The 11,797-nt window shown below is 49.4% G+C and overlaps 1 protein-coding gene across 1 annotated transcript in view; it reads left to right on the top strand.

Annotated features, from left to right (window-relative positions):
- The window catches only part of LOC104470273 (tyrosine-protein kinase SgK223), a 19,357-nt gene extending 9,744 nt beyond the window's left edge, over window positions 1–9,613 (top strand). The window contains 3 exon segments of the mRNA XM_010085131.1: window positions 1,664–1,821; window positions 4,578–5,317; window positions 8,320–9,613. Of these exon segments, the coding sequence (XP_010083433.1) occupies window positions 1,664–1,821; window positions 4,578–5,317; window positions 8,320–9,357 (1,936 nt within the window). The 3' untranslated portion in view covers window positions 9,358–9,613.
- Window positions 9,614–11,797: the final 2,184 nt, after the last annotated feature.

The following is an 11,797-nucleotide window of genomic DNA, read 5'->3' as shown; positions in this document are numbered from 1 at the left end:
CAATTACTAAAAGTTAAACGTCTGGGAAAGTTGTAGGATAAAGATATATCTTTATAATAAAAAAAAAAAAGTATTAAAGTCCAGTTGACAGCATTAATCGTAACAGAGCTAAAAACCTCAGTGTGTCTCTCACACTCTCTCTCTTTTGATTTTTTAACTGTGACTTCTGTGGTGCATTGCAAAGTTTTGTAAGTCATCCACAAGAGGCTTGCTGTGGTCAATTTATCCTGATGCAAGACTAGTGTCTCTGCTGAGTTATACCTAAGGTGGTTTTTAGAGCCTTATTTTCACCAGCCCCTGAGTATTTTTAGACCGAGGCTGCCCAGGCAAATGAGGAAGTCTGGCAGAAGTTTCTTCCGGGCTTTTCATACACTCTGCTCTCCATGTGGTGGTGTGGACACGAGAGTAAGTGCTTTGTCTGGATATGGAATGAAACATTTCTCAATCTATCTTCAAATAAAATTGCTTGTGGCATTTGCTGTGCTTGGGGTTTCGGGAAGAGGAGGGATCCCATGTGCGTGAACAGGGGGCCACAAGACAACGGTCGTGCATGTCTTTTGTTTGTCTTTCTCAGCAGCCATTCAGCCGTCTGATTAGGAAACGCCGGATACCTTCCAGTGAGATAGCTGGTGGAAGTCCTTTTTCTGCTTTACAAGTCTGCCACTAACCTTTTCACATTCTTAATCAACAGCGTGTTAAATTTTATCAGCAGATTGTCAGATTTACGTAAAAAATGTGGACCGATAACCTTCGTTTGCTGGCTGATAGAGTCTGAACTGTACCCAAGCTAGGAGTGTTCCTGCTCTGATGTGCTGCCTGATTTCAACAGTTTCTGTTGTTTCCCAAGGAGGAAAAAATGAAGAAAATGCAGGGGAAATTCTTTATCTTAGCGAATAAGTCCTGCTTGCCTACAACTGATCACTTAAACTGGGACCTGGCAGGTTAGAAGCCCCATTTATGGTTGGTTTGTTGGTTGGTTATTTAAATGGAAGCTGCATGGAAAATTGTAGGTCTTGAATTAAAAGCTGTGTGGTAGGTCCTGAGTTTGGCAGACGCTTGTTTTCTGCAGAGGGGCTTCTTCTTTCGGGAGGTGTCAGTTGTTCCTGTGATGCACTGAGACAACAGCTGCTAAGGACGGACTCTTCTTCCGCTTATGCCTCTGCCGTGGAGGAATTGGGTTCTGACACACACGCTCAACCTGCCTTTCTGTAAAACAGGAGAGTGATGCCACTCCCTTCCCTTGACAGCTTTACTGAAGGCAAACCACTGGTGCATCCCCACTTCCCAGTGACGGTGGCCAAGGTGGGATGTGGTCCAAGACCATGTGCTAGGCAAAGGAGGCACGGACTAGGGCTGGATGCTGTTGGCTCAGTGGTTCTCTCTCTGCTCAGGCACAGCTGGTTTGTCTTGGGGGCTGGCATGGGGGCTGCAAGGCTACAACCTGCTCATTGTCAGTGGGATGCAATCCCCAGGTGCTGGAGAAAGGAAAAAAAAAAAAGTGTCAAGGAATGAGGTACTAGGGTGTGGTAAAAGGCTGTACAGTGTCTGTACTGATGGGCAGGGGCCAGGCTAAGGCTGCTCTTAGGTTGAGTTTCCATGCACAAGTACATGCAGGGTATCTTTTGCCATCCGTCTCCTGACTCTTCCCTTTCACTCTCTCTAGGCACGCCCTGAAAATGAACCCGAATAACGCTGAGTTGGAGAGGGTCAGCAACAGCTCTGCTGAGAGCCTCAGCCCACCTTTCAGGAGCGTCCACGTCACCTTCACAGCCGGCTCCACTGACAGCCTCGACTCGGACACACAGACTGGCAGCGATGGCAGTAAGTGACCATTGGGGTGGGAGAGCTAGCATCGGAGCTGAGGAAGGAGTTACCTCCATCCTGAGTCCCACTGCTGGTGCAGCATCTTCAGAGCAGGGACCATGATGGTCCCGTCACTGAGTTTCCCCCAGTAACCCTTCATCTTTCTGCTTCTCCTATCCTTCTGCCTCTTGATGCACTTCAGAAAAATGTGGCAGGGACAAGCCAACATCAGGGGTTTTTTCCTCTTTCATTTGGCAAGTGCCAAAATCATTCATCCTCTGGCTCTCCTCTTGCCTGGATAAAACCTCCATCTTAAAGCCATTGTCCTTATCTTGCTTGTGCTTCATACATTGCACAAAATCACAAGTAGCCCTGCCATAGAAAGTCCTCCCTGGATTTGAGGAGTACCAGCAGGAGTCTTGTGCTAGAGGTGATCTCTCTCCCTCTTGTTGCATTCCCAGTTATTTCTTGAAGAGTAAAAAAAATCTGCCTGCACTCGTTTAACCAAGATTAAAAAAATACTTAATATGAAGTCACTTTTTTCATCAGTGCGTAACTTGGACATGCACGAACATGTTCAGCAGCTCAGAAAGTATTTCCTTTGCAAAAGCAACCTTCATGTAGTGGAAGTTCTGTGTTTCCAAGAGCAACAATGTGCAGCAATAAAATTAAGAGCCAGAGCTCTGGAAACTCCATTTTTTCCACCACTAACTTGGAGTCTGAGAGTGAGACCATGCCAGGAAATTGTACAGGGGGAAGAAAAACTCACAGATGTTGGGGCTTTACTTGCTGGGCACAGAAGCAATTTGCTGTCAAAAATGACATGGGACAAGAGGATTTCTCTGCCTCCACTAACAGAAGCAACTGTTTCAGTTCATCTCAGTGAAAGCTGCGTTTTTAAATGAATAACCCAAATGCAATTTTTCTTGCTGATGCAAGCAAGAAGCTATGCAGTCAGTCACTGAGTGAGGTGAGCTCCAATTAACTGGCTATGCTGTCCAATGTTAAAATGTGGAGGGGAGGGAGCTTTTAAACCCTTGACGTGCAGAAGTTCTCTATGCTGAAAGTGCAGAGCACTGTTAGGAAAATTGTGAAAGGGTTTCATTCGTTACCCTGTGCTTGGGGCAGAGCCCGCAGCACATTTTAAAAAAAAAAAAAAAAAGTAAGAACAGTTTGGCATTTGTGGGCTGGGCATGTGGACCAGTTGCCAAAGCTTCCAGCACTGACATTTGTTCCGTAAGGCTCTGTCAAGTAAATCTTACCTCTTGAAATGGGGATTTGGCTGCGTGTCCTGGCAGAGGTGCCTCTGTTGAGTTGCTCTCAGGCTGCACACCAAAGAATTTCTCTTGGCTATGTCCTCTGTCAAAGCCCCTTGGACTGGAAGTGGCAAGAGATGCCATGCTGAGTGATCCCTGCCTGGGGCTTCTTGGGATAGGGGGTGTTGCAGCGGGAGCACACAGGTAGCCTTGGCAGCAGAAGCGACAAATGAAAATTCAAATCATTACTACAAAACCGGTGGGGAGACTGGGACAGATGATGGCAGCATCCACTCTGGCAGCTGAGAATGAGGGGACCTGCCTGACCTCGTGCGGTCTGGGGTGGTGAGGAGCTAACAAGGATCACTGCTCTGGCACAACTGGTGTGGCTTGGAGCCTGCATGTGACATGGCACAGACACGCCAGGACAGGCTGGGAGCTCGGGGATCCGAGCCTCTGCTTTCGGAGGTTGTGCATGAGAGCTGGTGAGCCACTGGCGTTGTGATGGAGAAAGTGCTAGCTGCGGGCTGGCATGAAACACCCTGGGGCGTTCCTGTGGGGCAAGCAGAAAGCCACAGTGAGGAAGTGCCTGCTGGCAGCTAAACCCTCACCAGCAGCTGTGTGAGGAGGAAGGATGGCTTGCAACCACTCTGCAGCTTTGGAAGCTGGGTTCAAATAAAGCAATAGATCCCACTGTTGGCTGGGCTTGCCTGGAGCAAAACCCCACCGTGCACCTTTCAACGTCTATGCTGGTGTTAGCAGAGCTCAAGTAAATCCAGAGTCCCACGTGTCATGCAAGTGATGTAGAAAATTCTCTGAAATAATTATGTCTCTACTTTTACCTTCCCCTGCAGACCACTCTACTCCACATTCGTTCTGTCTCCATGACCTGAAATTATTGCTCTTTATTTCAATGTCAAATAATCTTTTTTTAATTTTATTTTTCCTTCCTCTTCTTCCATGACATGCAACTGTCTCCAGCCTGGACAGGGTAGGGAAACAGCTGCTATCCCCATTCTCCAAGCAAAGAGGTCCGGCAATAAGCTGGGGGACAGGCAGCAGCGGGGTTGGCCAGATTTTTCAGGAGGAAAAGCTGAAGTGCTTGGTGGCAGCTCCCAGGTGAAACCAGCTTTGTTCAAGAGATTGTTCTCACATCTGCGTGCTTCATTCTTATCTCCGTCTGGATGACACCACAGCTTAAATGTTTTGCCTGTACTAGCTTTTTAGCACTGTGTATGCGGTTCACATAGCAGTGGTTTGGGGGGGGCATTCCTCTAGATGGCTGGTTGCAGGCTGCTTTGCAAACCTGCTGTATTAAACCGGGTTAAATCCCTAACCCCCTCAGCGAAGATTTGCACTCATGAATTGATGAGGAGTATGTGCTGGGTTCAGATGTCACCTGGCCTGCTGCTTTGTTCCCAGCCACAGCCCCAGGAGAGGTAGCCTGTGGGGATGGCAGGGACATGGAGAGGGACAAGGGCCACTCACAGCATCCTTTTGTGTGTCCCTGTCTCCTAGGGCGCTCGTCTGAGCCGAACCACTCGCCCCCTCCAGCTGAGAGCCGAGTGTTTCCTCCCGTCCCTTTCCTTCCTGCCTCCGGTGAGGATGGTCCCTCCTCTGCCCCCAGCTGCCCACCCCCTCTGCCTCAGAAGAAGACAGTGAGCAGAACGGTGTCCTCCCCGGATGGCTTTTTTGGGGGACAAGCGTTTTCAGGCAGAGCAGCCGATACTGCCAGCCCTCGGCTGAATGTCAGCCACTCTGAGAGCAATGTCTGCCTGCGAGAGGAGCCTCCCTTCGTCCACCCAGCCAACTTAGGTGGCCGCCCTGGCACGTTCTCCTCCTCTGAGTCTTTGGAGAAAGGCTCCAAAGGAAATGGCTACTGGGGCTCAGCCACTGGCAAGAGCACAGGGGCTTGCATCCCCAGCAGAAACCCCCAGTCCCTTTCCTCCTCCCAGCTCAGCGTGTCCAGCCAGGTGTCATCAGGCTCCAGCCTGCAGCTCCACAACCTCCTGAGCAACATTGACAGCAAGGAGGGGGTGTACGCCAAGCTGGGGGCCCTCTACGCGGAATCCTTGCGCCGTCTGGTTGCCAAGTGTGAGGACTGCTTCATGCGGGAACAAAAGAACGAGCTGCACTTCAGCGAGAACAACTGGTCGCTCTTCAAGCTGACGTGCAACAAGCCCTGCTGCGATTCGGGCGATGCAATCTATTACTGTGCCACCTGCTCCAAAGACCCTTCGACCACCTACGCTGTGAAGGTAAGCCCACATCCAGGAGGTACCCAGGCTCTTCTCCATCTTCCAGTTGGGAGGTTGAGGCAAAGAGCTGCAGGGTTCAAGGCTGCATGGGGCTCTGTAGCTGAGCTGGGACTGAACCTTCTAGCTTCTTTTCTCCCTTTCTGGTGTATGGATTTGAATGAGAGGGTGGGAAGCCCACTGAGTGGTATGCCTTTGAGACGCACCATCAGCACGTGATTGTCTGTTCTCTCTGCTTGTCTTTCTCACAGGTGAAGTTTGGCAAGCAAAACCCCTTCCAAAATTGCCACTTTTCCCCTGCCCCTTGCAAAGGTTAATCTGGAGAAGTAGTTTTCATTGTAACAAATACCAGTCAGATGCTTATTGCTGCAGACTAGTAGGGTCTGCAACCCAACCAGTTTCTCTCTAAAAAGTCTTTGTGCAAATACTGAGTTGTAAACTCAGAGGCATTCTCCTCTGATGGCACAAGCTGATGAAAGGCTGTTCAAAAGACAGCGTGTTTGCCTCTGCCTGCCTTTTAAGTGGCAGGTCTGACCCAGAAACCGTGTAAGTGCTTATATGATCTCGAAACTACAGGCGCTGTTAAGATATTGCAGATGTCAATTAAACAGTGCAAGGCTGACCTAGACATACTGTTAAAGTCAGGTCTGAAATATTTTCCTGTAACTCTGTGGGATCCATGTTTGAAATGGAAACTTGAGGTGCAATAGTTCAGCTCTTTGAAACCTGGATAAGTAACCTTATCCAACCCATTTCACGCACGTCCCATGGATATGGGGTTCTTGACCCATGTTACTATTTGAATACAGAGTCTTTAATTTCTATTCTGACAATGCTAGGGGCATCTCATTGCTGCTTACTCTTCAGGTTGTTTTCAAAACCTAAAGTAATTCCCAAAAAAGCACTGTCGGGGATGCATTAAGCATTAAGCAAAAATCTCTGTTGAATCATTTCCACCATTATGAACCCCAGGGGGATGTTTCAGTTAAGTGGTAGCTTTAAAGCCAGTTGATATTCTAAAGGAAATACAGACAACCCAACAGCGGGGCTGTAAATAACCAGAATAGAGTTAGAGGAGGTCTTGCACCAATACCCCTAGTCCAGCACTCAAAACAGCAGGTTCTCTTGCATATAATACCTAAATCCACATTTCTTCACACAACCTGAGAAATGTGTGGTGAACTGGTGTGCTCCTTTTCAATACGTGGTTCTACGGCTGTAGTGCATGAATTCTTCCCAAGGCAGAAACAGTGTATTTCAGCCTCTTAATGGCACTGCACTTGTGTCCCTGCATGTGATGTGGGCTTACTCTGTGCCCTTGGCATGTTGCAGAGCACCTTAACAAAGCCAAAACCACCCCAACAGGGCTGCACTCTGTGCCAGTGTAAAGTGAAGTCGCATGTACATTTACACACGTGCATGGGTACACCTCCTGCAATGTTCCTGTGTGCCACGTTCCTTTTGGTAGACGAAATAGAGAATAATTGTGAAACTTTACAACTGGCTGATTCCTAGCTGTCCCTCCTGGCTTCTGGTACAGATTTTTCTGACATGAGAGATTACAGAGCTGTAGTTAAAATTAGACTTGTAAAGCTCAAAATGGGCAGAAGATCAGACTTGAGCCAAGGAGCCTGCTAAGCAGCAGGAGCCAGAGTTTGTGCTGTGCACAGGCAGACACGGATACGTATCAAACAGTTAGAAAGAGCCAGGGTTACATGAAATGGCTTTAGAGGAATTAAGCCAAGACATACTCCATGCCTTGGCTTCTTTCTCCGCTTAAAGATGCGTGACTAAGCCAGCCCCAGGCTCCTACTTGGAGCTTGCTGCATGCAGGATGCCTCTGGTGCAGCCAAAGTCATGAAGAATGGCTGGCCAGGGAAGATCTCCCTGTCTTCCTTTGGTTGCAGTTATTCTTCCACAGACTCCCCTCTTGCAGGAGTTCCTCCCCTTTTCCTAACACATTCCCTGTGTGGGGAGGAACAGGGCTGGATGGCCTCTTCTGCCTTTGGGGACCTTCTGCATCTCTCTGCAGCACCCTGCATTAATCTGCATTCTGCCCAGCTCTCCAAGGCTTGTCTTTCCACAAAATAAGCGTGCAGCCATGGCAGGGTATTTTTGTTTAGAAAAGAGAGGACAATAGAGATTTGAAATGCCCCGTCTCCACAGTATCGACTCATCTGAGTGAATTACCTGCAAATGCCTAGATTCCAACCCTTGCTACAGAAATACAAAAGCAGCCCACTTCTCCAGCTCCTCTCTATTCTTGCCATTTATTTTAACTCGGAGGCAAAATTGATTTCTTGTCCGATTTTGCACGCATGCTGTGACTGGCAGTGGCACGCTCCAGGGTTTGAAACCTTTTATGCCGAGTTTCAGCCTGTTGCTGATTCCTGTGGGTGAGATATAAATACATCGCTAAATAACACGAAAAAAAAAAGTGTGTCTAATACAAACGCCAGAAGGCCCCATAAGCTAATGGATACTCCTCTAGTAAACCTGGGTTTGAGTTTGTTTAGTCTTTAATGCAGTCATAAAGCTAAAATAGAGAACAAAACGAAGATAAAAGTCACATGGGTTTAAGAGAACCCAGATTGTAAAATGCTTTTTTTCCCTTGAGTTTGCTCTCACATGTTTGTAAGCCTGTTGTGAGCTCCCACTTTCTCTCCAGTGTTTTTTCCCTGTGCTGATGAGTACAGGTTGTTGCTGCTTTCCCTCAGCCCTTGATCAGGGGTTTGAGAGTAGTCGATGACACAAGGAAGCTGGGTGGTTGAGAAGGATGCGAAAGTGCCTCCAGGGTTCAGGACCAGAGAAAGGTTAGTTGGGAAGAAGGTGCTGGAGGTCTCTGTCCACCCCTCACTCCAAACAGGGCCACCCTCGCAGCCATGTCACATGTGTCTTCTTTAGCATCCGCGCATCCCAGCTTAGGAACCCACCCCTGAGCTTCTGGTCTCTGCCCTATTTCTGTCACTGACTGACAAGACTTTTCTTTTGGTCTCTCGTCACAGATTTGTAAAATTCAGGAGTCCAAGGTGGCTGCTTCATACTGCAGCCCTGCAGTGCCGGTCCACTTCAACATCCAGCAGGACTGTGGGCATTTTGTGGCTTCTGTTCCCTCCAGCATGCTGCTGGCCTCCTATGTGGGGAAAAACATGCCTGGGGATGGCCTCCATCCCTCTCGCACCACCAGTGAGCACGACTGCGTGGTGGTCATTACCCGGGAGGTGCCGAGCCAGACCACTGCCGACTTTGTGAGGGACTCGGTGACATTGCACCAAGCCAAGCCTGAGCTGTACGAACGTCGTGTTTGCTTCTTGCTCCTCCAGCTCTGCAATGGCCTGGAACATCTCAAAGAGCACGGCATCATCCATCGTGACCTGTGCCTGGAGAACCTCCTGCTTGTCCCCTGCAAGCCCCCCATGAGCTGTGTGAAAGCCAAAGATGACAAACACCTACCCCGCCTCATCATCAGCAATTTTTTGAAAGCCAAACAGAAGCCAGGAACTGGAGACTCCAAACTGAAGAAGAGTCAGGCCCGACTGGCCCCGGAGATTGTGTCAGCTTCTCAGTACAAGAAGTTTGACGAGTTTCAGACTGGCATTCTCATCTATGAGCTGCTGCACCAGCCCAACCCCTTCGAGGAGAAGGTGCACCTCAGGGAGCAGGAGTACAGCCCTGAGGACCTCCCTGCTCTGCCCAGCCTCTCCATCTATTCCCGGGGGCTCCAGCAGCTTGCCCACCTGCTACTGGAAGCGGATCCCATCAAGCGTGTGCGGATCACCGAGGCCAAGCGGATGCTGCAGTGTCTGCTCTGGGGGCCGCGGAAGGACCTCACCGAGCAGCCCCTCAGCCACGAGGAAGCCCTGCGCCGGGTGCTCCAGAACTGGGTGGACATGAAGCGTGCCCTGCTCATGATGAAGTTCGCGGAGAGGGCTGTGGACACGGAGCGGAGCATCGAACTGGAGGACTGGCTGTGCTGCCAGTACTTAGCGTCTGCTGAGCCGGCCTCACTCTCGCACACGTTAAAACTGCTGCAGCTGCTTTGACGTTGGATGTGTCTTGGAGGGCTCCTGGTTGCCTTGCGGCAAAAGGTACACAGCTCCTTTACATGCAAGAGGCTTGAATCTCAGCTCCTGCCCTGCACTTTGATCAGAGTGCACGAGACGTGTTTAGTACTCTCAGCACTGTTAATTTGCAAGCAGGCAAAACTGGGAACCTACCCCTATTTTGGGGGATTTTTTTTTTTTTGGTATGGTAGGTCTGTGGACTAATAAACTCCTGCCTGTGTGTGTGCACGTTTCTAATGAACTCAATGCTCTTGAGTTGATTTCTGTGCCTGTGGGACAGTCCTTTGATCCCCACCCTCCCTAAAGCATCAGAGCCTGTTTGCCCAGGAACACCACTGCTCTCCGGAGTGGCTGGCAGGGATGAATGGTTGGCTGCTTCTCCTGGAGAGCAGGAGCAATTCACATAGTTCTCCTTTGCAAAGGAGAATCAGGTGGTACTTTCAAATTCACATCTTTCATGGTTTTTAGATTCCACTTTGCTTCTCACTTTAAAAACAAAAAATCTTGCTTGTTTCTGTGTATCAGCTGTACTTTCCACTGTGGGCAATTCAATATCAGCTGAATCTTCATTAGATACTAATACAGCGTGACTTTCCTGTGTAGTGGTGCTGACACACAGGCTGTCGGTTGTGAAGGGGTGAGAGAGAGCCCACGATGGGTCTGTTCACGAGAATCATGCTGCATGCTGGGAATTACCCCTTGTAAAGTTAACGAAATGGAAAAATCCCCAATTCACCTCCAAGGCCTTGAGGGGGAAGTCAGAGCCAGGTTGCTTTGCTTTTCCCATCTTTCACCTGGTAATTCACCTGTCCCTTGTGTCTAGCAGTGATTTAACCCCTTTATAAAGAGCTGAGCTGGGATGTGAAAGGGTAGGGTCACTGGCCTGTAATCTGGGAGGGTCTAATTGCTGCTGGTGTTTGAATTAGAAATTCATAGGGCTGGGTGCACTGCAAGATGCTCCTCCAACAGATGCCCCATGAGAGCAGCATGGCAGAAGAGGGAGAAGCTGGCCTGGCTCCCTCCAGCCCCTTTCCCTCTATCCAGACATACAGCAGACACTCAGCTTGGTAGAGAGGCTGTGCTGCTGCTCAGAGAAACTAATTTTTTCCAAAAGGTTGTTGGCTGCTTTTACTCTTCCACCCCAACATGGGGCAGAGATGAGCTGCCTTGCTCCTGGCACCAGTTCTGCAGCCCTTGGAGAAGAGGTAGGTTTGGGACACATGGAGAGAGCCCAGCATCAGCTTAGCTGAGACAGGGTGTCACTAGCTGAGCAACCCCCCTCTCAGCTCAAAGGGGGGAGAAATTCATGAGCGCTTCCCTCCAGCCTTGATTCACCTCCAGATCCAGCCTGTTCTCTTGGGGGAATTTTAATTCTCCAGGTTTTTTGACATTTCATACACTTTCTGTGAATCTTCTCCAGGCTTCTCACCCCTGGATTTTTTTTTTTTTTTTTTTAATCTGTTTGGCTATGGTTGCTGCTGATGGGAGGGGATGGTTCCTTGGCTGGGCACCCATTTGCAATGAATTTCCCCGATCCCCTTAGGGAGGAGGCCATGCACGTCCCTGCCTGCTGAAAGAATGTGGGATCGCTCCAACTGTGGCCGTTGGGGATTTTTTTAATACACTGGCTTTCTTGCATCTGACTCTTGGGCCCACTTCCCTCCAACATAGGTGGCAGGAGCCTTCTGGCTTGGGAACCCCTGTCCTGTGGACCATCCTGGACACGTCACCCTGGAAAGTCTGTCCCTGGCTTGCTGCATGTCCACACATGACACAGTCCAGCGGAGTGATGAAACACCTGGAGAGCCTGCCTGAAGGAGCCCAGCGTGTTTTTCAGAGATAAGATGAAGAGATGACTCAGCTTCTAAGCATGGATATACGGAATAAGTTAGAGGCAGGTCTGCAGGACAGCACTGAAGGAGACAGGGTCTGGACGTGACAAATCTAAGCTGTGCTGGCAACAGGAAGATTATATGAGGAGCAAATGGCTTGCGGGGCTTGGGTTGCCTACTCAGTGGGACTCAAGAAGTGGCCAAACATCCAACCAACCCAGAAAAAACCAAGGTTGGATCCATTTTGCGTACTGAGTTTCAGTTTAGTGACAAACACTGATACAGGTGTTGGCACAGGGCCTGCACGGCATGGGATGGTAACCTGATCAAAATGCTTTCCTTTGAGTTTGGGCACTTGAGACTGGTTCTGGTGTCGGTCCTGGTACCCTGAGCAGCATGTCTGGCAGACCAGAGGCCAACAATAGTCCTGTAGCATTTTCAGCTGTATTATTTTGAGATTTGGTGGGTGGCTTCTTGCTCTCATATAAACAGAAACCTTTAGCTCCATGCTTTTCTGATGTCTTCCCCTATGGTAGCTCATGCTTCTCCAGCCTAAACAGCCCCAGGCTTTTGGGTCCTACGCCAGT

This window comes from Pterocles gutturalis, unplaced genomic scaffold (genome assembly GCF_000699245.1).
Source record: "Pterocles gutturalis isolate BGI_N339 unplaced genomic scaffold, ASM69924v1 scaffold35800, whole genome shotgun sequence".
NCBI lineage: Eukaryota > Metazoa > Chordata > Aves > Pterocliformes > Pteroclidae > Pterocles > Pterocles gutturalis.
This window is presented reverse-complemented; position numbering and strand designations above follow the sequence as displayed.